The sequence below is a fragment of the Pleuronectes platessa genome, chromosome 5 (genome assembly GCF_947347685.1).
Source record: "Pleuronectes platessa chromosome 5, fPlePla1.1, whole genome shotgun sequence".
Lineage (NCBI taxonomy): Eukaryota > Metazoa > Chordata > Actinopteri > Pleuronectiformes > Pleuronectidae > Pleuronectes > Pleuronectes platessa.
The window spans coordinates 23,000,946-23,026,770 of record NC_070630.1 but is presented as its reverse complement, the minus strand read 5'-3'; the positions used below and the strand labels follow the sequence as shown (position 1 = coordinate 23,026,770).

General features: G+C 41.1%; 2 protein-coding genes across 3 annotated transcripts; both read right to left on the bottom strand.

The window, feature by feature from the left end:
- Window positions 1–93: 93 nt before the first annotated feature.
- Window positions 94–13,725, bottom strand: wdfy1 (WD repeat and FYVE domain containing 1). 2 transcript variants are annotated; one of them, XM_053422688.1, is made up of 12 exons: window positions 13,498–13,721; window positions 11,993–12,060; window positions 11,764–11,837; window positions 11,485–11,539; window positions 8,554–8,704; window positions 8,347–8,459; window positions 5,186–5,312; window positions 4,004–4,109; window positions 3,591–3,692; window positions 3,380–3,510; window positions 3,119–3,227; window positions 94–2,571 (listed from the first exon to the last, which is right to left on the bottom strand). In XM_053422688.1, exons 1-12 carry the CDS (start codon window positions 13,632–13,634, stop codon window positions 2,512–2,514), a joined length of 1,233 nt encoding a protein of 410 aa, XP_053278663.1. In that variant the 5' UTR covers window positions 13,635–13,721; the 3' UTR covers window positions 94–2,511. The 2 variants fall into 2 exon arrangements, with proteins under 2 accessions (XP_053278663.1, XP_053278661.1); XM_053422686.1 differs by lacking the exon at window positions 94–2,571 and having other exon boundaries at window positions 2,580–3,227; window positions 13,498–13,725.
- A 1,491-nt stretch (window positions 13,726–15,216) lies between these two features.
- serpine2 (serpin peptidase inhibitor, clade E (nexin, plasminogen activator inhibitor type 1), member 2) lies at window positions 15,217–23,693 on the bottom strand. The gene is made up of 9 exons (XM_053422625.1): window positions 23,476–23,693; window positions 21,968–22,246; window positions 21,604–21,831; window positions 20,887–21,084; window positions 18,514–18,712; window positions 18,316–18,413; window positions 17,698–17,784; window positions 16,457–16,540; window positions 15,217–15,829 (listed from the first exon to the last, which is right to left on the bottom strand). Exons 2-9 carry the CDS (start codon window positions 22,227–22,229, stop codon window positions 15,786–15,788), a joined length of 1,200 nt encoding a protein of 399 aa, XP_053278600.1. The 5' UTR covers window positions 22,230–22,246; window positions 23,476–23,693; the 3' UTR covers window positions 15,217–15,785.
- Between the last annotated feature and the right edge of the window lie 2,132 nt (window positions 23,694–25,825).

The window sequence follows — 25,825 nt, the reverse complement described above, 5'->3', positions numbered from 1 at the left end:
AGTCACCATCATGATGCTTATTCAGGTGCGAGCGAGCGAGCGAGCATCCTCGGATGCTCTAATTTTAGCAATAAGACAGGTCTGTGACACTAATAGTTTTTTTGTACATTGTTTATTGTTCTTATGAAGATTATGTGTTTATCTGGCTGATTCCTGACACAATGGACCATACTCCACTTCTAAACTAAAGTTAGTTACAGAACGGTTTGCTCAGTAGCAGAAAAGAGGTGCTGAGGAAAGGCACTCGGGATCGAGCACATACGTCACATCCTTGGAGTTTATCTTGGGCAATTTGCTGTCAAGATGATTATCAACCAGTTAATCTCAGGCCATATGAAGAGGTTAAATACAGCAGATCTGACACTGCAGTTCATTGAGTTTTCCTTTGCTTCATTAAGGAGCGTCCAACATTTCTGGTTTGTGACTACAAGGAAATAAAGACTATTGGACTGGTACAAAGAAAAAGTAAAACAACCACTTAAGAGTGATAATAGATAAAGACTTTACTACAAATATAAATATACACTACATGAACAAAGAACTGGAATGTGACTGCAGTTTTGAAATCAGAAATCCCAACATATTAATGCTCATTTTTCCTCGCTAACAATAAGGCAAGCATCAGTCTATCATCAGGCGATATTAGCCGCTATTTACAAGGACGCCACATCGAACAAAAAGGTTCTGTTTGATTCAAAGACAAAAGACAACCGAGTTGTGCAATTCAGTGCTCTGGTGAGGGTTATGAGAAATCCTTGATAACAGATGTGTGTGTGGTGGTGGTGGTGGTGGGGGGGAGCTCGCAACAGGCAGAGATGAAAAGCAAAGGACATATTCAGAAGCACTGAGCACTGAGTGACCAACCTCTAAACGTTGTATGTGTCCTTGTCTCTTTAAGGCTTTTTATATCCTTATTCAGGTGAGTTGGGCGACTGCCCAGTAACCATGCGCCTTTACGGTGGAAGGAAATTAAATTTTATACCAAAGAAACTTTATTAATATTAATATTTTTCAAATTACAGATGAAAAATAATTCTCACGAGGCATTATAGGATTGACACCACGAGTGCTTTGTTTGGTATCTACCTACATAGGTTTTCCGAGAGGGTAATGCTGTGCTATATATATTTTTTTGAATTACCTCTAAATAAAATTGAAAACACAAAGTTGAAATTGTCACAAGTCAAACACCAAATCAAATCTTGAATTGTAATCCCACTGATACACTCCTGGATGGCTGTAACAGGAAGTCTTCAATGCACAGAACTCTGGGTAATCTATGAACATTATCCAGAGGGGCTGTATGTTAGAACGAAGAAGAAGTTTCTCCTGTCAGCCCCCCGGTAAAACTGAGCTAATGTGGAAACACAGCAAGAGATCCTCCACAGGATTCAAACGTGATCTCGACAGCAGATACTTTAGATCCTGCCTCTGTCTGCTGCACCACCTCCAACATTTCTGTGTTGTGAACTCGTCTAGGTGGAGAATCTCCTGCTGCATTGTTCATGTGTCAAAGGAAAACTGCGGAGAAGGTCTCGACCCAATAGTGCAAATAAATGTCCTCATGTATAGCAACATATTCAAATTTTTATCTCCCTGGCTCACACAAGATATTAAGGTGGAGGCTGGATCGGTGCTGCCATGCAAGCATCTGACGATTGCATCAACTTCCTGCCGCAGCATCTTTTTGTTAATCAGGAGATTTCCGTTGTCTATCGAGAAAGATGCCGGTCTCTTATCACGCCTGATGTATCTCACAATCACACAACAGTGACGACTAACATGAAGAGCCCCCCCCGCCCAGTGACAACCTAGTGATGTAAAACCTCCTGAGAGAGATTTAAGGCCAGCTAGTGAAATAAACCATAGAGGAAGAAAGAGACAGAAAAAGCTGATCACTTTGATCAGTGAGAGTCATTTCAAGCAACTATCTATTGTACACAATGTAGAGCTATATACAAATGATTAGTTTTTTTTGTACATGTTAAACGGAGTAAAATGCAGTTAGTGGGCCATTACATTAAGGAAGAGAAGGTAGTGTGTTTTTACAGGAAGGGTTGGCCTGCGATTTTACAGTGCAAGGGTAATAAAAAATGACCTTTGTCAAAAGATATATTGAATGTAAACACCAATATCAATTCTGTCTCTCCCATTAGAGAAACGATTACAATACAAGCACTCACACACATACACACCATTGTGCTTAGGGTTCTGTTTCAGATCAGCAAAAAAAGTAAAAAGTCAGTACCACACTGACAGTGAAATTAAAGATTCCTTGATGAGAAGCAAAAGGAATGTGGAGGGCTACAACACATACACACACAAAAACATACTCTCACAAACACACACATACATGCAAACGCACACACACTGGAACATTCACCCAAAGCAGGCCAGGATGTAGCTGAAGATCCCAGGTGCAGTGGGGAGATGTGGTTTACAGAGGGGTTTAAATGAAACTGGAAGAGTGGCCGCAGCGGGGGGGGGGGGGGCTGTAGTGGGCTGGGTCAATCAGCGTGGAGAGAAGCCTGTTGCTAAGCTACAGCCAACCACCTGCGTCATATCCCAGATCTGTGGAGACAAAACAGCCAATAATGGTGACGGAGGAGGCCTGGTACAGAGCTGTGCATTCATTGTTGCTAGAGCTGAATCTTAATGATTTTTGACGGATTATTTACACTAAGTAATACAATGGAGTTAAATATACAATAAATGTGAAGAACAAATGAAAACATGTACATGTGCCAAACAACAATTATTATCAGTTATTCTGTTCATTTTTTTACACTGATGGTCAGTAACATTTTATATAATAGAAAAAGAGTGTTTTACGATTGCACAAAAACTGAGTTAAGTCATCAAAGAAAAAAAAACTCAAGTCCTTGAAATAAAAATTGAGGCAAAATCCTAAAAATAAAAAATCTGGAACAAAGTGATCATTAATGATTATTAGCAAATATATATATTCTTCTTTTGAATTTAGGACTGCCTGCAGCAACAGCAGCAGCAGCAGTGTGAAAGCAATGATATTGATTTGATTGGTTTTGGTTGGAGAGTCTGAAGGCTTCAGTGTTTGACACATGCACCGGTTATCTGGTATCAAAGAGCTGTTGTTGACCTTAACAATGCGGTCGCTTCCACAAGTGACCATCAGGCCTCTGGATGGGTCCATGTCCATGCGAGCGATGTTGTGCTTCCCTTCGTGGAACGAGGCCAATGCTGTTCGACTGCACCACACACACACAAACACACACAAACACACACAGACAGATACACACAAAGACACCATTAAATCCGAGTTGCCCTCAGTGCTCTGGAAACAGGAGTGCAGTGGGACTAAATTGCATTATACAGGTTTTTAGAGAAGCCCTGCACTCACTCTTCCTCTTTGATGGTGTCAAAGCAGGCGTCACACACCCGCACAGGGAATTCAAAGCCCATGATTGGAAACGTGGAGCGTTTGGTGCTGCATTTTCCACACACAGCTTTGCCGCACTTCCTGCAGTGGTGCTGTAGAAAGGAAACACACCCAAACGTCAGAATGACTCCTGACTGAGGAAGTGACCAGGACACTGATCACACTCTCCTACCTGTCTGAGCCCCATAGTCTTAGTGTCCCACATCTGCTTGATGTTCCAGAAGAAAGGCTGCTCACACTTCTGACATGAGTCGCTGTCCAACCACTGAGGCGCCTGCAGAGAAAAGGACAAATTAAGGTTACAATTAAATATGTAAATTAACTCTCTTAGAGCTTCAAAATCATATTCACCAGGACTGAGACACCCAAAAAATTGAGAAAGAAAACTTCTAATACTTTGACCATTCTACTGACTGGTCAGGGAGCGCGTCAGGGAACGCGTCAGGGAACTTGTCAATCAGTAATAGGGACACTTATATATTACTTATATAGGGTATTTAAGCGTTTATCACACAGTAAATGCTGTATCTGATTGTATTGGTACAACCTGTGATTGGTTATCACAGGTCACAACAGAATGCTAACCTCTTCTCTCTTTGTGTCCATGTTCCACACTGCCATGCCTCCGTCGGCCGAGCACGACATCAACTGCCTCGTCAGCTGGAGGTAGCGCAGCGCCTGGACTCGTTCGCTGGGGGCGACGACGAAAGGAGAGAAAGAATGGAAAGCGAGATAAGTTGAAATGTTCACAATCAAAACAAACACCTGGTTCAAATCCACATTTATCAATATCTTCACTGAGGAAATAGTCACAGATAATCCTCACAGACCTCAGCAGTTCCTGAGCTCTTCCAACTCATTTTTTTAATTTTACAAGCACATTTTTGTATATGGTTCAATCACAGAGTTATTTCCAGAATAAAAACACACTGCACACTAACTGTTCTTCTCCGATCAATCAGTAACTAACTGATAAATGAATTAGCACAGTTTAATGTTCAGCAATTGCAATAAGGTTTAAATGTATATCAATATACTTTTAAACATTGTGTAAGCGCAGTGAGGGGCTAAAACACATCATTAATCTACCTCAGATTTATAAAAAGTTTTGTGGTTTTTCAAGTGTCTTTCATTCTCTGCTCATAAAGAAGTGAGTTTAAAACCCCAATCTTAACTCAGGAGCAAAAATAAGTCTGTGAATTCAATGGATATTAATGAGTTAAATAGAACAAAAACAAGAAATGAGTGAGAGGGAACACTAAAAGAAAAGAGATAAAGAACAAGTCAAAAGCAGATTTAGTTTCTGTCCTAACTACAGGAGCGTGACAGCCCTCATTTTGATGGGTGTCTTTGAGATACAAGCTTCTGTAAATCCTTCTAAGGTGTGAACAGGATACAGACGCTTCGCTGACACGCGTCGGTGCACATGGGCTTCATTGATAACTCCAGTAACAGGGGGAGCTGAAATAGGAGTTGGTGAAATAGGCTTTTAGACAGGAAAGAGGAGATAAAAACAGAGTCAGCACCTGGGGACAGCTTTTACTGACACCAGCGAGGCCTGCTTCTGACAAGAGAGTGTGGGTGGGGACGAGTGTCAGGGGGAGATAGAGAAGACACTGCTGTGAGGAGAAATTAAGAAACTAGACATGTGGATGTGGGAGCCAATTTTCCTAATCAAATCCTTAAGCCTCCTAATCCCTGACAGAAACAAGAGGAGGGAAAGCGTAATCAACCCTCCCTGCATGAACAAAACACTGAACAACCTACTGGTGGCCCTGCAACAATAGCGTCCGTCCTTTGCGGCCCCCAATGTCCCACATGATGATGCTGTGGTCGGAGGCCCCTGAGAACAGCAGCCTCTGGACAGGGTCCCACCAAAGAGCTCCTACACTTCCTGGAGGGGTCAAAAGAAAAGAAGACAGATTTGTTACATGTGCGATGTTGAGCTGCAGGAGCTTGTTGAAAGGCAGCGTCATGTTCTGACCTACTGGCTCCACCCTGTGCCTGCAGGAGGAACTACAGGCAGTTTCAAATATACACAAACCATAGTTGGGGCTGGAGGACCACCCTTCCTAGAAGATGCAACATGACCCGCTCAAGTACTGTACCATATGTTAATGGACCTCCTGACGGCCACAACACTATTACATTACAGTATATTATTAGTAAATCAGACATCTAAACACTTGGTCTGGAAAGAGTAAGACACATTCAGTGCAAGTCATCATAGTTACTGTGGCTTCAGAACGTATTGTGACCCGCTTTACAATTAACCTTAATTAAATAACATTATAATGTTATTATAAATTTCTTCTATTGTTTCCAGGTCTAATCAACCAGAGTATTTAAAACTCTGTGTGGGTGTGCAGAGAAGTAATAAACATTGCTGGTGATTCATTATATCCGCTGTCATTAGTTCAAATTTGGCTGCTGTCGGTTCCTGTGCACGCTGCAGGCTGATGTCACCACATGTCAAAGATAGTATGTGACAGAGGTATCGCCCCTCTGTTCCACCTCTGTACTATACCTAGTTTAACTAACAGTTTCAACGAAAACCAACAGAGTGAGACATCACATCCCAACACTGTCAGGGGCGGCTACCTCATTGAACTCTGACTCGTCAAATCAGTAAAGTACACTCAGACACGTTAATACATTTGAACCATATTTAGATAAAGAAGCTCATAAAAGTCTAAATGAGTTTGTGTTATTTTAAAGTGTCATATACACAGGCTATCTAGAGATACAGTCTATGGTTCACCCGTGTTTAAAAGCAGTATACCTGTTATTTTTGGTGTAAAAGATGTAAATGTTGTTGCTGACATTGATAAACTTGATGAGGCAATTTGTGCCTCTTATAGACAGAAAGTATTTACTCAAGTACATTTTGATGTATTTGTTCTTTATTTACATGTCTGCTTGTGTAACTTTACACATTGACTACACATTGACTACACCTCACAGTACATCGTCTTTACTCTCACTATATTTAACTGGAAGCTGTGGATACTTCACAGGCAAACGTTTGAAGAGCAGATCACATGACAAGCTCAGTGTAAATATTATTTCGCCATGTATTCTGTGAAGCAGTTTGTAACTCTGTAGATAAGTGCTATACAAATAAAGTTATTATTATAATAATTAAATATTAACTCATTACCTCACTCTGTAGATAAGTGCTATACAAATAAAGTTATTATCATAATTAAATATTACCTCACTGGGAATAAAGGAGACCAAAAAGAAGAATGTTGTCGTTGTGCTCCTGGCCCTGAGCCTTGATTCAGTGGTTGTCTTCAGCTGATCGACCAGACAACACAGACCATCTGTCTATTCTTCTATACCTCAAGCTAAACACTCATGGTCCTCAGACTGTGAATAAAGACCAAACACTGCTCTGCCTTGTAAACCACAAACATGAAAACATTCTTCAGTAAAATATTCAGCATTTGCGAGACAGACAACATCAGTTCTAGAAGTCAGATCTGTCATATGATGAACAACAGCCTGCAGCAGGTGGTGGAGGAACCATTACACTGCAGCTGCATGAACAGCAGGGGAAAGCTAACAGTGCAAGCTCCACTTAAAGACACATTATCAACTGTTTTAGTTACGTCAAGTTATTAATTTACACATTTATTTGATTCATCAGCTGACAAGAAAGATAAGAAATACTAAATTGCACATGTATACACAGGAGATAGTTTAGGTCCTGTATATTTATATTTAGTCCCATATTATATTATAACAACTCTGATGTGAAGTCTGACTTGTCCATTAGGTTTGCCAAATTTCAATTTAATATTTGAATGGGAGACCAGCTTGCACCCAGCCCCCACCCTCATTTATATGTATTACCAGTCTAATTAGAATTCATTACCATCAGCACCAGGGCACATTTACACATCATAGAGAGAGGTAGGACATTTTGCATAGGACAGTTTACTGTCCAAAAACTGTCAAACCTATAACAGGCATTTTGATGAGATGAGTCCGCCCTTCAAACTAATTATTGTGTGTTGAATGCCCAAAGAACAACATAGGGAAGTGTTTTTTTCACACAGAGCTGTATCCCTGGCAACTCATTTTTGTTTCAGATTCAGTTTCCTGACACAGCAACAAGTACACTGAGCTGCCTGAATACAAATCTCACATGCTTTGAACTCTAAAAATGATGATATCGCACCAACAGTGAATCAAATGTCTAACAGTAACTTTGAAGAAGTAAGGATTCAGTCTACGAAAGACGCTTTTTGTTTTACAAATATAGGTTTTAATTCAAATTAAAACATCGAATGTTCATATAAAAACAACCATTATTCAAAACAATACAACAATATGTTAACAAATCAAATGTCAGATTTGTGGCGACAGTGGATGCTAGCAGTTGCAGGCTATGGCCCGACCACTAGCAGCTCTCCTGCAGTTACAGTATCTAGCAATTCTCCATTGTAATTGCGGTAATTAAAGGTTGAAATGTTACCACTAGCTGTTGGGAATTTTACAATGGAATACTATGAAACCAGTAACCAGTGATAGGCGAAAGGAAAGTAGAAAAAGTGCATTTATTGGAAATGCTGGTGATTTAACCATCTAGCCAATATGGCCTTCAAACCCCGACCTGTATTAACACTGGGTAACTTGAACATTAAGAATCAGGAAAAGAATTCAAACCATTGGAAAATGCTAAATATTTGTGGTTTTATTGAATTACCTTTTTGTCGTTTATAATGTCATGTGGAGCAATCTGGTCGATCTATTATTTATTGCAGCCACACCTGCATATACAACATATGAGGCTGCTGGTGTGTAGGAGTGTGTGAGACAAACAGTGCTGACCACTCAACTTCCTTATGTGACAACAACTGCTCTGTGCTAGAGATAAATGTGATACCTAATTTGAAGGTGTGTTTGCCGAGTGTCTTTACCTTCATGACCCTTCAGCGTGGTGATTATAGTATACGTCTGCTTCTCCAGTTTCAAAAGCGTTATCTGTCCTGAGTAATCGCCGACAAAGGTGTGCTGTGTCTCGTGATCGTATCTGGGCGTACAGTCAGGGCTTCAACTGGCTCCACGCGTCACAAAAACACTTAACAGAGCGATACTGGTGCGCACAAGGATTGAATGAAGGATACTGTAGGCAGGAGGCCCAGGCTGTGAAGTAGTGTCTGCCCAGCATGCTCCCACTCTGGGTGCACATCCAGCTCACACTCTTGTCATGACCAGTGCTCACCACCCACTCACTCTCCAGGGAGAACACCATATCCGACACACGGCTCTGGTGGGCTGCAAAACACACACAGACGTTCACATAAACACAGAGAAAGAGAGAGCGTGTTTAACGGGCACAAGTCACGCTGGTTTAAACATCAAACACGATCACATCTATTTATTCAAGGCGTCATGGATTATTACCATCTCAGACTTATTTGGGACTTCTCCCATCGGATCCCATCAGAGGTGCTCCTTAGCCACACAGTAATCCACACTAAGACAGACAAATCCCTTCAAACTATTTGTACTCCCCTTAGTCCTAATGGTCCATTCTAAGGTTTTAAACTGTATGAAAGACAACATATAAACCAGAAGAACCAGCCTACACTTGGATGCCTCTCAGAACAAGTCATATTGTAGCAAATATGGTGCCTTACACTCCTGAGTTATGACTATTTGCTTTCAATTTGAAGTTGACCTTTTGGATACAATAATACCATCACTTATCCAATTAGACATCTGACTGAAATTTCAAAGCATTATAACCCAGACAGCTCCAACTAAACTACTGTACACCTGTAATTGTGCCATTTTATGTAACACTTCAGTCATCCAAACATTGCATGCTGTTTGTGATTGTTTAATTCCTTTTAGGAAATATTTTCGTTGAAACATTTAATTTTTCCTACTTCAAAGATACTTACATGAGAGAATTTCAAAAGAATTGAGGGTTAAGTCGCTTCTAATAACGATGCAAACTGGACAGGCTTATTAACTGTATTACACCTCACTGATCAGTGCTATACTGGCTTAATCAAGTTCTCAAAATAACACAAAGCATCACTGATAGGGATTCATCTTTAAGTGCCCAAAATATTTATAAGATGAAACATTAGAATTGGTGCAAAAGTAAAACTATAATCAAGTGAAATATTATGCATTTTCCTGCCTCGTGACCAAACCACAGCCACGAATCGAGCCTGTGAAGCTGAAACTTTGATCCTCTCTCTCTTCTCTTCTGCTGCCTCTGCTTCTTTTAAGTTTTTTCTTCTATTATCTACTGAAGAACAGACTTGAGTTATTATTACCAAAATCCATATTTTGTGCAGTGTGTGCAAAAGACACTTTTCAAACACTGTTTGCTGCTGTATACTAATTCAACACAGATTCTGTTCAGTAAGTGAAGTGAACTTCAGAGAGAAAAGTTCTTCTAAAACTAAATTCCAAAGTCATTTACTCATAGAAAATGTATACCTCACAGTTTTCGCTTATGGGAAATTTCCTTGTCAGCAACTCTGTGGAAATTACATAGACACATGAGAATGTGATCCGATTGTGAGTCATGTTTTTTTGCAGTTTGGTCTCTGCTGCTTGATTCTCTATTACTGCTTGAAAACCAGATGGAACATTCCAGCGGAGACAAAGCAACAGCCGGACCATTTCCCCCCCAATGCTTAATTTCCCACTGAGAGGTTTCATGGCTGCAGTTCTGGTCCTAACCAATAGGGGTGTAACGCTACATTTATCCGAACCGAAGATTTCCGGTATGGGCCTTTCGGTTCGGTACGTACGTGAACCGAACTGATGCAGCGAGGCCACATGCGGAACTTATTTGTGTGCATCTCAAATTCCAAGGGAAAACGAAGGTCCTGGTGTGCCGTGGGCTCGTGGTCATAGCGACCACAGACAGACAGGAGTGTGAAAACCCTCCCTCGTGATTTAAGTCCGCTTTGTGGGAACCCTTCAGTTTCACAGTCAACTATGAGAGGACGGACAAAGACAAGTGGATTGTACAAAAGGCGACATTGTGCAACTGCTATCGGACATGTAGCTGGTAGCACATTGAACAGGCTGACTCAATTGAAACGGCGCCACCAGAGTGATGCCCACTAACACTGGGAATAACACTAACATTAGTGGGACAAGGAAAAATCAAGTTCTGGGCAAACCCAGCTCCCCGCGGCATTGAGGCTGCCGCTTGCAAATAATAATAATAATAATTTCAGACCGTGTCAAAGCAATACCGAGCGACATTGGTGTTTGTATAGCAGCGGACATGCAACCGTTCTCTGTTGTTGAGAACACAGGGTTAAAACACACACTGAAAGTAATCAAGCACCGTTCGAAGTTCCCTCTCATCCGCATTTCAGCCATTAAGTCACACCAGCCCTTTTTAAACATCTGTCCCTAGTGTGAGAGTGTCCTCCACAGCGGAGACATTGTTAGTGTCAGCAGAGATTCAAATCATCTGCAAATTTTGTTCTTTTACTTAAAAATAACCAAATGAAGGTAAAAACAATTCCCAGCCCCAGTCTGCTCTGTTAACTGTACTGACTGTATATGGCTGCTTGCTTGAGCTGTTGCTTCTTAATTGTCAACAATAGCGATAACAGACCTCAACAGGGAGGCTGAGTATCAAGGGCCAGAACATTAGTGGAAGTGAGGCCCTGTTCAGACCGGGTACTAACATCCATCCTGAGGGATCTGATCACGAGTGGACAGCTCTAAGTGAATCTGTTCACACCTCGTTAATTTGTTTGTGGCCAATGCTACAATATCAGTACTGATCAGAACAGAATTATTTAAATTTTCTTTTCAGGTGTGTAAAATCTTTCTTCATATAAGATCCACACACAGCATCGATTCATTCAGCCCCTCCTGACATAGCTCGTGCTTTTTCTCTCTTGCTTATACACACAAACAAACATTGACAGACACATCTGTAAACTCAAACATTTGGTCTTCACTCACACTACTTGTTGATAATCCTCACTGTAATCCTTTGTTGGGGTTTTCTGTTGTTACATTTACTTGACAGCAGCAAGGAATTTGTCCTGATCTCAAATTCTCACCTGGATACGTTTTGACATGGCTCATCTTGTTGAAATCTTCAGAGATGAGAAACTCCTGGAGGGCAAAGCAAACGCGCGCACACGCACACGCGCACACACACACACAGTGTCAACTCTAAGAACCATTCGGCCCCCCACAGGCATTTAAAGGAGCCCAAACATTGACACTTTGGCCCATTTTTAACCGGATATGCAGCTGTCTTTCTAACTCATATGTTTGAACTACTAAAAGCTTGCAGCGAGAAAACCAGGCCATTTGCTGGAGTTAGTGTTACTCACCACAACTGCTCCATTGTCCTGGCCTATGAAGATGCGTCTGCTGTCATGGTGGTATGACATGCAAGAGCATGGAGCTGAGGGAGGAAGACACAAAGATTCTCCGTGAGCAGCGACTTCGCTCCATACATGCCGTGATGCAGAGATGCATTTTATTGTATGACTGGAAATATTTTTGTTCAACACACAGACAAACATCCTTTTCTGGCAGAGACAGTGTAGTCTTACTTACAGGAGACTGTGTGGTAGATACTTGGCCAGTATTGACCGCTGTCTCTCTTCAGCCATACCCGAATCGTTCTGAGGGAACAAGTCAAAACATCCCATTGAAAAATATCTGGTACAGTTTGTCTCACCATGTCAGATTCTCACATGAAGAGTTTGGAGAAATAACACTTTATAATGGAAATATCCATGAAAAAAGCTTTCACCCAGCACTAGGAATTAATCCTCATCTGGGAAACCAGCCCTAAATCTTTTCACACACAAAGCTTGGTTCTGTTCATAGGGAGGTACTGAGTGGGGGAGGATTACACACTTATTAGTTTCAGTCAGTTCAGCTGGTGAACATTACTGTTGAAATACATTAAAGAATTTAAAATTCAGCACTTCTGAATGTTCATCTGATCTTTACCAGCGTCTACTACTTTGTTGTATACTTTGTTGTTTGTATACAGCTTTCGACTGGTTTTTGACCACCATTAACATCTCCTGAGCTTAAGTAGATATTACCATGTGGTGCAAGTTTTAGCAGCCCTAACCATGAACAGAAACAGGTCTAAGGTCTTACTTCTACTCCTGTAAGAGGTCTGCAGAGTCACAGCACAGGCGTTATGAAATGCAACTACTGTTTTAAATCAAGGAAGCTGAACGTGAGAACGCTGCATCTCCGACCGACAAACAACTTCCCATTTCAATATCAAGTGGTATAGATGTGCGCGTGTTGGAATCTGCAGCACATTTCTTCACAGCATCTAATTTCCTTTAACGCTGAATGAGGATGTTGCTTCTTCACACTTGAAACCGAGCATGACAGCCACCATGACACCCTGTGACTGGACTGATGTGACCGATACTGCTGCCTCAGTGATGTCAGTCAGGTTCAACCTTCCTTCAGGGTCCTGCTGGAAACATGGGGCTGATTTTAATCCACCACCAGAAATCTATTTACTACTGTGATCAAGTTATCCAGTTGTAATGATCAGAGAGACCATATACATTGTTGTGTCCTGCTTAAACAACAACAAAATAAAGCAGATTAACCAGCTGCTGCCTTCAAGGAGCACTTGAAGGCAGCAGCTGGTTAGTTCGGGTTATGTTTACAAAATTAGCAGGAGCTAACCAGCTAGTACGCGTTGGGTTAATAAAACCTGATCCGCCACTTTTAAACACGGATACGTGACGCAAACAATGAGCCCTAAATAAAGCCATTACAGTAGGGAAACAACATGTTTATGCCCGGTTTTGTATTGCGGGGGGTCGGTAGTTTCTTCCCGGATATTCCATGAAGAGAACTCCCTCTTGGTGGATGTCTACCTCCCTCACCCTTCTGTGCTAAGCCCGGTTTCATATATTACAACAAGGACAAAAAGAGGAAGATGAAAAGGTTTGTTATCTTTAGTTTTGTCCATTTTTCTCAGCCAGTGCACCAGGGATTACAAGCGTAATGACCAGCAAATACACGGATCCCTTCTAGCTACAGCTATAGGCTACCACTAGCCTCCTCGGCGAGCTCACCTGTCCTCGCTGACCGTGATCACTCCATCCTCCTTCGGGATCAGAACGGCTGCGTTGACGGCGTCCGAGTGGCCCTCGATCTTGTTGAGGAGAACCGGTCTGGCGGTCTGGGGCCTCGAGTGAATCTCCGCAGCCATGACTTAACCCGTGGCAGCAGTAGTCAGTGTTTTCCTCCGCCTGGTCTCTCTCCTAGTCAGAGCCAGCGAAGGAGGATCAGCTGACACACACTGTCAGGATTACCGTAACTCACGTAGCTAACGCGCAACGACTGGATCACACGGGGACACGAGAGGGGTGAGCTTCAACAGATACCGTAATACGCGCCCAGCAAGTAGGTCAGAAGTCCCCGGGGTCAGAAAGTTTCCCAAACAGCATACAGAGAAAACAATATATCACAAGTTCGTCCATTACATCAGCTACATGCGGCCCAGGCATTCTTCTATATGATCAGGATATATTAAACATATTGATCACCTCCTTGTACCGAGGGTTAAAGCACACCAGTGATCCACATGGGTCCCCACGAGACAATCTTTGTGTCTGAAGTCTGTAGAAAAATCTGCGCTCTCTTTAAATATCAAACAAGAGGGATAAAATTAACTATACAGTGCCATATCTTAACAACAGACTCAATTTGTTTGGTATGCCTCTGCATGTACATATCTAGATCTAACTTTTGTTTGCAGTGTAAAGTGAACCTTTAACAACATAATTTTCAAGCTCCAGGCATTTTGAGTTCAAATCTAGCATTGGAATTCCAAACTCTTATTTGAAATATCGAAATTTGAAATTGAAGTAAGCAGTTCTAGTAAGTATTATATACTGGAACTTCAACTTGAAGAATATGAAATTACAATCATAAAATCAGAAGTTCCAAATCTACAAAATAAAACTTTTCTCCAATTCCAAATTGATTTGGAATTTCCAGTTGAACATTTTTATATTAAGGCACTGGATTTTATGGTACAATAAAAATAAAACAAGGTTGGCTTTTGCCATACAGAGTGGAAAAAAATAGATTATTAAATTTAACATTCTTTAGAGTAAACATTTCAAATTAAGCCTGAAATTATATAAACTTTTGCTCATACATCCTGTGACATTCTAAAACAAATCTGAAAAACAAATGAAATTCAAATTTAAGATTTTGAATTTTCCAGGAGGATTTTGAATTAAGACTCTAAATTAAGAACATATGGTACATTTTGGAAAAACAAGGTTTATTTAAGTAAATTTAAAATGTAATTTAAAACCTAAATTGGAAACCATAAAATTCTACGATAAAAATAAATTTGATTTCTAAATTTAAAAGCTGCAATTCTAGAACAATCCAAATGTAAAAATTTCACTTAGTCACTTGGAAAATCCTAACCTAGTAAATCAAACTGAATTTGAAACTCACAAAAGCTTAAATTCAGATTTTGTATCTATAATCGATGTTTTTCTCTAAACATTTGACACCAGTTTGTATTAGTCTGTGCGAATGTGACAGAAGCATCCCGAACACTTCTACCTCTCATAGCCACACATGAGCCTCAACTATAGAAGTGGTTTACAACATGTTCACATGTATTTAAATAGTTTCTGAATAAAGAAGCACCATATATTTGGATTGTAATTGTCAAAGAAATGATATAATTGATAACAGTACACAAGTCACAGGTACACAAACATTCCCTCCCAGGATTAACAATAATGCACACAAGTGAAGAGAAACCATTAGTGTTTTAAATATGTGTATTTATTTTCTCAAATATGAAGCAGGTATAATAAAAGAAGACTTCCTCAGTGAAGGAGAGAATCATATTTAAGTAGCTGAATGTAAAGTGTTCAAGGTAACCAAGTGTGTAACTTATAGTGACCTGAAGGGACTTCAGATGGAAAGCTTTGAAACTGAAAGTGATGTAATGAATACAAACAAGGTAGTTGAGAAAATACACAAGTGACATTCAAAGTCTTTTAAAAATGTAATAAAGTCAAATTAAAAGTATAAAAAATTAAAACTTTTAGAAAACTTAGTCTGCAAAACATGGAATAAAGCATGATATGCATTTTGGAAAATGGGAACATAAAGCAAAAATTCATAACAAATAACATCATATGTCCACACTGTACATAATGTGTGTGTGTGAGGTGTGAGAGTCTGTCTGTGTGTCTGTGTGTGTGTGTGTGTGTGTGTGTGTGTGTGTGTGTGTGTGTGTGTGTGTGTGTGTATGTATATGCTTGGCAGTGTAGAAGTATTTTTCTTGTGCTGGCCTATGACACTACCAGGGGCTGTCCAGTGATGGCTAGGCTCGAGGCTGGTTGATCTGGCCCATAAAGAGAATGGTACCTGCGTGTAGAGACATTGAGAATTCAACATAGTGAAGCACAAAAACCCTTTAACTCCACAGTGAAGCGTAAACTATATTCAAACACAACTATCCATGAACAAGACAAATGACATTCAACTAAAAGTGTTTCGGGCGACCAAAGGTCTCAGCTCAAGAAACCTGCCTTCCAATGTTTGCAGAGGAGTTGCTGATTTGATGCTGATCTGAACAGAATATCTGGCCAAATGATCCTGTGTGATGGGCTTACAGACAAAATCCTAATTGGAGTCCCTCCAATTTCCTCCAACAAAAGTTTAGAAATCATGGAGACTTGTGCAGTATAAAAAAAGGGACATCAATTGGTCAACAGAACCCGTTTGAGCCGACCAGTGCGCATCCCCGACCATTAGTTGTGTACTTGTTTAGAACTGAAACCTGGGTGCCTTCAGCATAAAGTCTTTTGTTTCTCGTAGCAGGTGGACAGTAGAAAAATATTTGAAAATCCTCCAGTGAGCAGCACGTATTGTTCTGGTTTCCTTTGGGTTACATAGTTTCATCGAGCCTAGCATTTCAAGATGGTGTATATTTCTCCTATAGCTGCACAAATCAGTCTGTGAGTAAACACAAATGTAAACAGTAGACTGTACCTGTTGGATTGTGTCTGATGAGGAAGAGGAAAGGTCTGTCCACCATCACCCAGGGTGGAGAGGACCGAGCCAGCAAAATGGCCGCTAAACAGAAAAAGCAAAAACACATGTCAGAAACTAAGACGGCTCAAAGGCGTTTTCACACATGAAACACCGGACCATGATAAATGTCTTTATTACATTTGATCCTGTTAGTTTCTGTTTCACATTGAAATTTAGTGAGCGAGCTTAAGAATTTTGTATTACAGACACGTCCTACATCACCAACATGGTCTGGACAGCAGTCAGAGGCACTCCCCCACTCCTCTCTCTCTCTCCCCCCAACTTTTTTATTATTTTCAGAACAAAAAGCTCACAGTGTTACATATAAAATCAAAACCCGCTCAGTTCTCAAGCTATTGGATTCCAGTATCTAGTAATCTGATTGCACCCCCTGAAGCAGTGGAAATGATTCCCAAGATCCGTTCTACACCTATGGCAAATGGGAGAGATGGTTGGAGATGCAGTATTTTGTGGAGGGTAATAGGAGCTATGTGCAACCTATGTAATATTTTATATTGAATCTCTGCAAGCCTATCGCAAGTGAAGGTTGGTTGTACCAGATGTTCTGCCTCCTGCCAATCCTCTTCATTGTATTCATTACCTAGGTCACCCTCTCATTTTGGTGAAAGTTTGGTCGTGTAAAATTCATCGTGTGAGTAATGTACTGAATAGAAAAGGGATATGACATCATTTAAGTCTTCCTGCTCATGGATACATTTTTCTGCCAAACTGTAGGTGGGTGTTTCCTCTGCAGGCTTTACAAGTGGAAAAGTATTTTATTATTAGCTGCTGAAAGGACTGGGGAGCCACATAAATCTCTGGGTATGCCATTTTTCAAAATTAGAGAGATTTTAGCTAAATTAAGAGTTGCAGGGCTACAAGATTACCCTGCAGTCCAGACTAATCTTTTCCTGGTCTCCTCTGAGGTATGATCATCTGACAAATATAGTAAAAGCCTTCATAATGCTATTTATTTCAGTGGATTTGTGACATTTGACTCCATTGGTGTCTTGGAGTGCAGATACTGAGTCAGAAGCACTTTTCACATCTGTTATTTTGGGTTTCTCTAAACTGAAAAGACTGACGGCCCAGACCAAACAAGTTTAGCTATGGTTATGAATGTACTGAACACTGGCAGTAAAACTGTTTTCTAGAACATTCCCATCAAATGATGCATGACACCCTTAGCAAACACTCACCAGTGGCAGCGGCTGCTTTGGTTCCGTCTTCATTCACCACAATTTTCGCTTTCTGAAGGGCCTTGGATACGTGCAAACCCACAGGGCCTGTGAAAACACTTGGTGTTAAGTATAGCTCTAGACAATAGATTGTGTTTATGGATATGCAGTAAGACCACTGCCTTTTATTAACATTCTGATATTAATCATCCAGTGCTGTCCATATTCAAAACGTGGGACCATTTTTAGAGAATTAATATACAAACAATCAATCAAGTATTTCTACAAAATTAGCCTGATTAGAGGTCTCTCAGGGCTACTTGGGCCTTTACAGACAGACCTGTGCCTTACTGACATCTTCTGCCACTGTGGTGCCTTTGTCGAGGTAAAACAACACAATGTTATAATGAATACACCACAAGATGGCACTACAGCACTTCATTTAGTGTTCCTTTCATTCCTCAGGCAGACACATCATCAGTTTTGAAATTATTCTTACTCATCAGTAAGCGACCATTCATGCCTCTTAGCCGTAGACAGCCAACAACCATCTTTAATAGTTGTAGGCCTTGCTCTTCTTCATAATGATGCTGTGGAAGCATTGCCGTACGTTTGGATATGACTATAACTTCCACTCACTTATGTGACTGAAGTCAGCTCGTTCCTGACTGAACATGTCTCTTATTCCCAGTGCTGCAAGTGGGGCTTCCAAATCTACCTCCGCATCAGCAGTAAACCTGCAGACATCAAAACAAACATGCACACACAACGTTTTTAAATGTCTGTCCGGCCAGGCAGGTACGTTTTGAGAGCAACTTCTCTGTGTGCGTGTCTTACTTGGGGATGGCCAGGTGGACCTTCCTCATGTGCATCAGTTTGGTCCAGCCCTGCACTGTGGCTGTGCTGATGTGTGGGATGATACGGGACAGAGCTGTGTCCTCATCAGAGGGCAGGGCAATCAACATGCTGATGGTGTTGCCATGGTAGGGGAGCTCGATGACCTTATACTTCAGCCCGTGTGGTGTGGTGGCCAAGCCTTAGCAGCAGAGAGAAGGTAGGTAGGTAGATAGGTTAATGACGAAAAGGAGAATTACTTATAAAATTACTATATATATATATATATATATAAATAAACACACACACACATAAAATAATCCTTGACTGATTCTCATGAGGGAATTTGGGTATTACCTAACCCTTATATATACACAGTCTATGGGCATTACAGCAGCTCAAGTACAGAATAAACACAGGTAAATAGAATGAAAATAAGGCACAAAAATCGGTCAGTCCAACCACTGGTGATGTGCTTGAGTTGGTGGTGCAAACCATCTCAGAGTGGCATTGTGATGATGATGATCAAAGATCATTAAACATGCATTTGTTTCTGTATTTGTTGAATCTTTGACTGACATGATCCAAGGTATATTTTTGATCAATTTGATTAAAATGTTCTATTCTTTTGAAACCTCTTGCTTTGACTTACAAGTAATTTAAAAAACATGCATTAAAAGTGTCCTCTCTTCTCCGTTTGGGACAACAGAGCCCATTTCTCTGTTTGATTGTGATGCAGGAAAAATTAAATAAAACCAGTGTGTGTTTCTGTTGTTGATAATGTTTTCTGTTGTCCCTCGGACCACGGCTGTTATTACTGCTCAGTGCTTTTATTAAGTCTAGACTTACTAGGAGCGGAAAATGTACAATTTCCTGAGGGCAAACAGATTCTTCCTCAGAAAAGACCTAGCAGGATGCAAATGCTCGTTAAATCAAATGCAAAACACTGTCTGGAGCAACACTGCCTTCTATCAGCTGGTTTATGGGAGTAGCAAAACAGACAAGCTCCTTTTATTTTTTTAAATAACAATACAAAATCCTTATAGTTCAGCATTTAGCTCCAAAATAAGTGAGATATATGCAGTTAAACAGCTGTATAAAAAAAAGACATGTAGTCACAGCAGTAACTTTTTCACACCACAAGAATCAATTCCACTGTTTTTGCAGACGCTCATGACTAGACATTGTATGGTCATTCAAATAAATCACAGCACATTGAAGTAGAGAACATGTAAATCCCATTATTTTCATAAAACACAAGTTTATAAAGCCACACACACACACAGGTGATTAAGGCCTGTTAAACCAAAGTTGAGGCCAAACTTAACATATTCTTCTCTTAATTAAGTAACTACAGCATTTTGGGGACAAAAATCCAAGCAACAATTCACACACTTTCCACACAACAATCAACAAACACTTCAGGATACATCGAGAAATCTGTGCCTCACAGCTGAGCGTTGCCTCAGTCTAACTCCAGCCCTGAGTGGGAATGTACTCACAGCACTCACCATGCTAACACAACTCTGACACACCTCTAAATATAGACATCTGACTGGAATATCGTTTCATTTCACACAGGGATAACTACTATGTTACGGATGTGGCATGTCGAGACCTGTATGTCCTAACAACCTAACACAACTGACCTATTACTCAAACTGGAAATATCTTAGACTCCAACATCAAAACAAACCAACCAAAATCAATCGTTTTTATCATGAACATCTTCATATAAGGATCCAGAACAGTTAACTGTAACAAACTATTACTTGCTGTGCTTCGCCTGCCTCTCATCACTTGACAACCTTCTATGGTCAATATATTTTATTTTAAATCATCCTAAAATGTCAAATCCAGGGTTGGCAATACTGGAAAAGTTAACGAAAAATAAACTCAAGAATTGCAACAGATACATCCCACCCCCTCCCAAAGGCCCCCTCTTTAAAAGCTACACCCAAAAAACACAGGCATGTTCACTGCCTGACATTAACTTCTGGCTTTATTCTCTTCTTTAGTGAAGACAGTGATAGCACTCACAGGGTGCATGCAGGCATGTAGATTGGCTGGCTCATATCTATTACTAACCAATCATTTCATATGGTCCGAATGGACGACTTTTACCCCATTTTGCAACCCTAAAATTCATACACTTATACCTTATCATACCACCAAGATACCCGAATAAGGGAAATCAGTGAAATTGTAAAAAAAAACGGTTCCACACCAAAAATGTTCATGCTACATCCTTCCACTAAGTTTCATGTAAATGTGTTTCGTAGTTTTAGTTTACTGAGAATCAAGCAAACACAAATGGGTGAAAACAACCTCAGACAAAGCGGCATCAGTGGAAACCGCTCCCTCATCACCACTTACCTATGTTGAAGACAGACAGCTGCGACATCATTGGGACTGAAAGCACGTTCCCATCGCCCGCCTTGAAGGGCTTCATCTTAGTGTTCATCGGCTGGAAGCGGGACTTCCATAAGCCTTTGAAGTAGATTGAGTTGACAACGACCAGACGGGTCAGTGCCGCGTCCAGCATGTCTGGTTTGATCAGGCTGGAGATTTGACCTGAATGAAGACGCAACACGGAGGCCACATTCTATCAACACAGGCTTGATTTAAAAATAAAAAACATACACATGAAAACCATCTCTTTAATTTTCTATTCAGTAAAGATGAGAAAGTAATAATGCAGAATCAATCATGACACTCCAATCTACACAACAGGGAACTGAACACATTAATACAAAGTGATAGGTTAATACTGCTTTTTGTGAAAAAGAGTCCAGTGGTAGTTTGAATGCCAGTTTGTCTTTGCTTGTGAAGCACCCCATGTCCATATCAATCAATAAGATTTACAAAGCTGGGCCGCAGCAAGTGTTAAATCTGTGGCCACTCCACCTAATCTGAAATGATTTGATACATACATTTGTGATAATGTCTCCCTAGGTTTTAGTTACGTTCTCCCCTAATGCATGTATCGATGGATAGCCCATATACAGCATGCCACTCATATATGCAATTTTAGGGGCTTTTTGAGAATACATTGCCGTGTGCATGCAGCTGCTATCAATCCATGTCTCCTACCTTTGGTCTTATTGTTGACCCAGTCATTGATTTCATTGGCTGCCCCCTTGCGGTTGCTGAAGTTCAAGCTCCTGCTCTCACTTTGGAAGTTGCCCTTGTTGGTGGCTACAAAGGACTCCTCCATGGGGAAACCTTCCTGGCTGAAGATGCCATTGGCGATCAGGACAGCATCCTGGTTGGACTTTGCTGTCAGGGTCTTGTGCAGTTTCCTCAACATCTTATAAGGACCTGAGCAGATTTAATAAATTATTTCTCAATCATATATTACTGTGAAGGAGATAATAAACCTTTTTTTGCAGAAGGCTTACTAGGGTTCATCAGCAGAATCTTTATCTTAAATTCTACAGTCAGGAATAGTCCTTACCATTTTTCTTATAGCGCAGACCACTAATGATCTGCTTCCGGGTCTCTCCCTTGGCTCCAGTCAGCAGCATGCCGAGGATGGAGGCCACTCCATGGGGTGAAAACACTACATTTTCCTGGGGCTTTGAGCGCACCACTTGCTGAAACACCTGTATGCCAAGATCTGAGCCCCGTTCACCATACGAGGTGGCCGGGGGCAGGGCAGCCTCAAGGCCATGCAGCATCACCAGCGCACACAGGCAAAACACGGGGAGGTGCTTCATTTTGACTGATACAGAACCTGTGGATTACACAGACTGAGTAGTCAAAAGCCATTTACAGACAGGAAGAATTTGGTCAAGACTTGCTCCTGTGGTTATCTAGCCCACACGGGGAGGCAAGGAGACAGAAATCACATCAAGTAGGCGGCATTATTTAAAAAGCACTTCCACACCAGCTAAAGACTGTCCCTTTCATGTGACTCACCAGGGTCCAGCACAATAATCACAGGCACTTTTTCTCGTCCTTAAGCAACACAACCTTTTCACCAGAACGGCAGGGTCTGACTAACTCTTACTCATTCTGTCTAAGTATTACATTCTGACCGTAACCAGGCCACTGAAACTTTCCACTTCTTACACATTAATTTCAGACTAAATAAATCTTCCAGACCGTTTAAGGCAAAATTATTTAGACTGCCCCCCACCCCCGCACACTCACTGAAGCAGGATGAATGCAGGTGCAGGAGCATGCCAGAGGAAGAGAATGTCAAATCATCATGCTGTGTGTGTGTGTGTGTGTGTGTGTGTGTGTGTGTGGGGGGGGGGTCAGGTATTACTCGTATTACTCGTCTTGGGGGAATCTAAACCTGTTGACGTCTTATTATTGCTCCCAAATAGTAAATAATTACATTTGAACGTGAAGACATATTTTATAGTCAGGGTTAAAGTTAGGTTAAGGATTAGGCGAAAAGTAACAAAGGTTAAGATGTAAGTTAGTCTTCAGGGTATCAAGGCAACTTAAAGTAATGTCCTCTGAAATCATGGAAAAACACTGTCCACTGTGTCAAGACGTGGAGTCATGACTGTGTGCGTATGTGTGTGTGTGTGTGTGTGTGTGGGGGGGGGGGGGGGGGGGGGGGGGGGGGGGGGCTGTGGGTGGGGTTGTGGGTGTAAATACAAATACACACATTTAATCATATATTAGGTTGTGTAAGGGGCTCCTGCTCAGTCATGTTTGTCTGACTAATACACGTCTATGAGAGCAGTCACATAACGCAGCACGCAGGTGAGCGCAGTTTGTCACATTCAACCGCAGCACGTCTACTTCTCCTCTGTCGCAGGTTTACGTTGAATATCTATATTTGATTTAAAGAGTCAAACAGGACGCACCTGACAGAAGAGTCTGACTTGTTGCGCTAAAGTGCACACTAATGTTCAGCTAGCTGCTGCTAGGCTACATTACACGTTAGAACCTGGAACATCATTAGTTGCGGGGACAGTTGATGTTAAAAAAAGACGACGGTCCTACCGAGCTGCACGTGACGTTAGTTCCACTTGTCCCGCAGGTGAAATGAGACCTGATCCGTCCACTGTCCACTTCCGTCCCGCACGCTCACTCAGGTCTGTCCGCGCTGTGGATGGAAATAAAAAGCGACTCTTTATTCCGGTGAATGTGACTCGAGCACTGGTTCCCCCGCTGGTTCTCAGAGGACTTTATCACGCTCAACTCCGCCTTCACAGCTGGAGCATCTCCGTCACTGTCAGAGGAGGAGAGCTTCCGGTGTACTCCCAAAATAAAAGCTTCATGGACTGAAATACAGCTCCCAACTTTTAAAATGTAGCAATTTCACATGATGCTGTATTATTATTAAATAAATTTGTCACAGAGCTCTGTGTTGTATTTAAAATTTTGGGGAACTGGATGGAGCTAATAACTTGGTAAAAGGTGTGTAGAACACAAAGATGCAAATAAAGTCATTTTTTCAAATCACTTTTGTATCCTGACTTCTATAAAAACGATTGTAGATATTGATTTAAAAAATATATATAAAATATTATATAATCTATTAAAACTATATATATATATATATATATATATATATATGTTTTTTACATACATAAAAAACTATTTTACTTACTATACTGATTTTGTGTGTGTTTTTAAAGTTCACTTAAATAACTTCTGTTTAATCTTCGGGCACACAGCCATGGAAAAGGAGTGGAGAAACAGAGTGCTGCCTAAAGCTGGTCACTATTATGCCACCGGTGTATTTATTTTTTGTATCATGATGTTAATACTAATTCTCGGTTTCCTTCCCTCAGTGGCTCTCGCTCCATCTAAATCAGAGGGGGACGGGCTCTCTGGCTCTGCAGGGCGGTGATATTGGCTCATCTTTGTGCCGCTGGGTCTTATTCACTGTAAAGGTGAATATATTGCTCAACCCTGAAAGAAAGACATTCTTAAAGAACCATCTGTTGCTTTTCTAACTGCTGTAGTGGCAACACATAAACACACACCTGAGGAAGAGGCCGAGTTACGTCCCTGCTGCTGCCGAAGAGGGGATTAGCTGCTGGAGGGATTGAATTACAAGGGATTTGATGAGAGTCGGAGGGCAAATTATGACTAAATCCACCCCAAATGTCAACAAAGACAGGATTGTGGGCTGTCATAATAACAAATACCCCCCATGTGTATTCTGTGGGCTGAACCTCCACTCTAATAGATTTCAAACAGTCTGACTGAACACACAGGTGAGAGCTCAGTGTCAGCGCCAGTGGTGGCTCTAGGACTTTTCTAAATCAGGGGCTTTAAGGGAGCCACAATTTACAAAGATGGGCCAATCATATGTCCAACATCTGTGCACAATTCCCCTAGCAGTAAGGTGCACGTTTAGGTCATTCCTTGTTTTCTCTTAGCTCTCAAGCTAATAATCATCCTTGAATTTACTTGTGCAGTGTCTAATCTAAAGATGTCTTTTTTGGAATGTTATCTACTCTTATAGTTCAGGAGCTACCTCAGAATTATTCCTTGTCATTAGTGAGTCCTCATCAAACAGTTCCACAACATACTGTCACTTTTGTTATTGTGTGCACGCTCAATGTTGTGTCCCGTGCCTCCCCCCCACCTCCCCTCCGGATCCGCCCCTGGTCAGTACACATCTTTGTGGATGTGTAGACTGTGGCAGGACGGGGATCTTGCAAGTCCAGCTGGGATGCAGAGAAGGCTCTGTTGGGAAAATAAACAGGGTCATTGTGTGTGTGTGTATGTCTTAAGGTCTTAAGAAGGTAGTGAATGAACTCACAGCTGCATTCTCTAATCATGCAATGCCAGGCCGCATATTTTTCTATTGCAGGTTCTGCTTTTAAACCTATCTCACCTATAGCAAGACAAAAGATGGGAACATTTTGATCTGATACGCAGTCCAAATTACACAATTTCTAGAAGTTCCCATTGTGCCAAAGATGCCATCTCTGGATTTTGCAGAAGATAACGTTATGCACAGGCTGAGCAGCCAAGAAAGTGTTGGTCACACTTTTACCATCGAACAAGACTTAAATTGTGCTTAAAAGACCAGATTTTTTATCCCATTATTCTAAACCTGTTCCTGAATCCTGAATTGTCAATAAAGGTGGGCTCTGGCTTTTGCTAGTCGGGCCCTTCCACTGTTGACCTCCCTGCCTGGAGATCTCAGGCAGGCAAACTTTATTTAAAAAATATAAATATATTTGATTGTATGGTGTATTCTTTACAATTGGTATTTTAAATTGCTATCATTTATTTTTCGGTAGATGGTTTGAAAGAAATGTATGTTCATTATAAGGATGGCGGCAGAACATAAATCAATCTACTTTTGGATCAGTCAGCTTCACCATATAAT

Excerpts from the sequence above, each read along its gene's own strand:
- wdfy1 (XM_053422686.1), bottom strand. The coding sequence starts at position 13,634 with ATGGCTGCGGAGATTCACTCGAGGCCCCAGACCGCCAGACCGGTTCTC. Across the intron at positions 12,061-13,497 it reads ATCACGGTCAGCGAGGACAG|AACGATTCGGGTATGGCTGA; the intron begins GTGAGCTCGCCG and ends TTGTTCCCTCAG. Across the intron at positions 5,313-8,346 it reads CACGCTGAAGGGTCATGAAG|GAAGTGTAGGAGCTCTTTGG; the intron begins GTAAAGACACTC and ends TGACCCCTCCAG.
- serpine2 (XM_053422625.1), bottom strand. The coding sequence starts at position 22,229 with ATGAAGCACCTCCCCGTGTTTTGCCTGTGTGCGCTGGTGATGCTGCAT. Across the intron at positions 16,541-17,697 it reads CAAAGCAGCCGCTGCCACTG|CGGCCATTTTGCTGGCTCGG; the intron begins GTGAGTGTTTGC and ends TTTTCTGTTTAG. Across the intron at positions 15,830-16,456 it reads CATCAGACACAATCCAACAG|GTACCATTCTCTTTATGGGC; the intron begins GTACAGTCTACT and ends CTCTACACGCAG.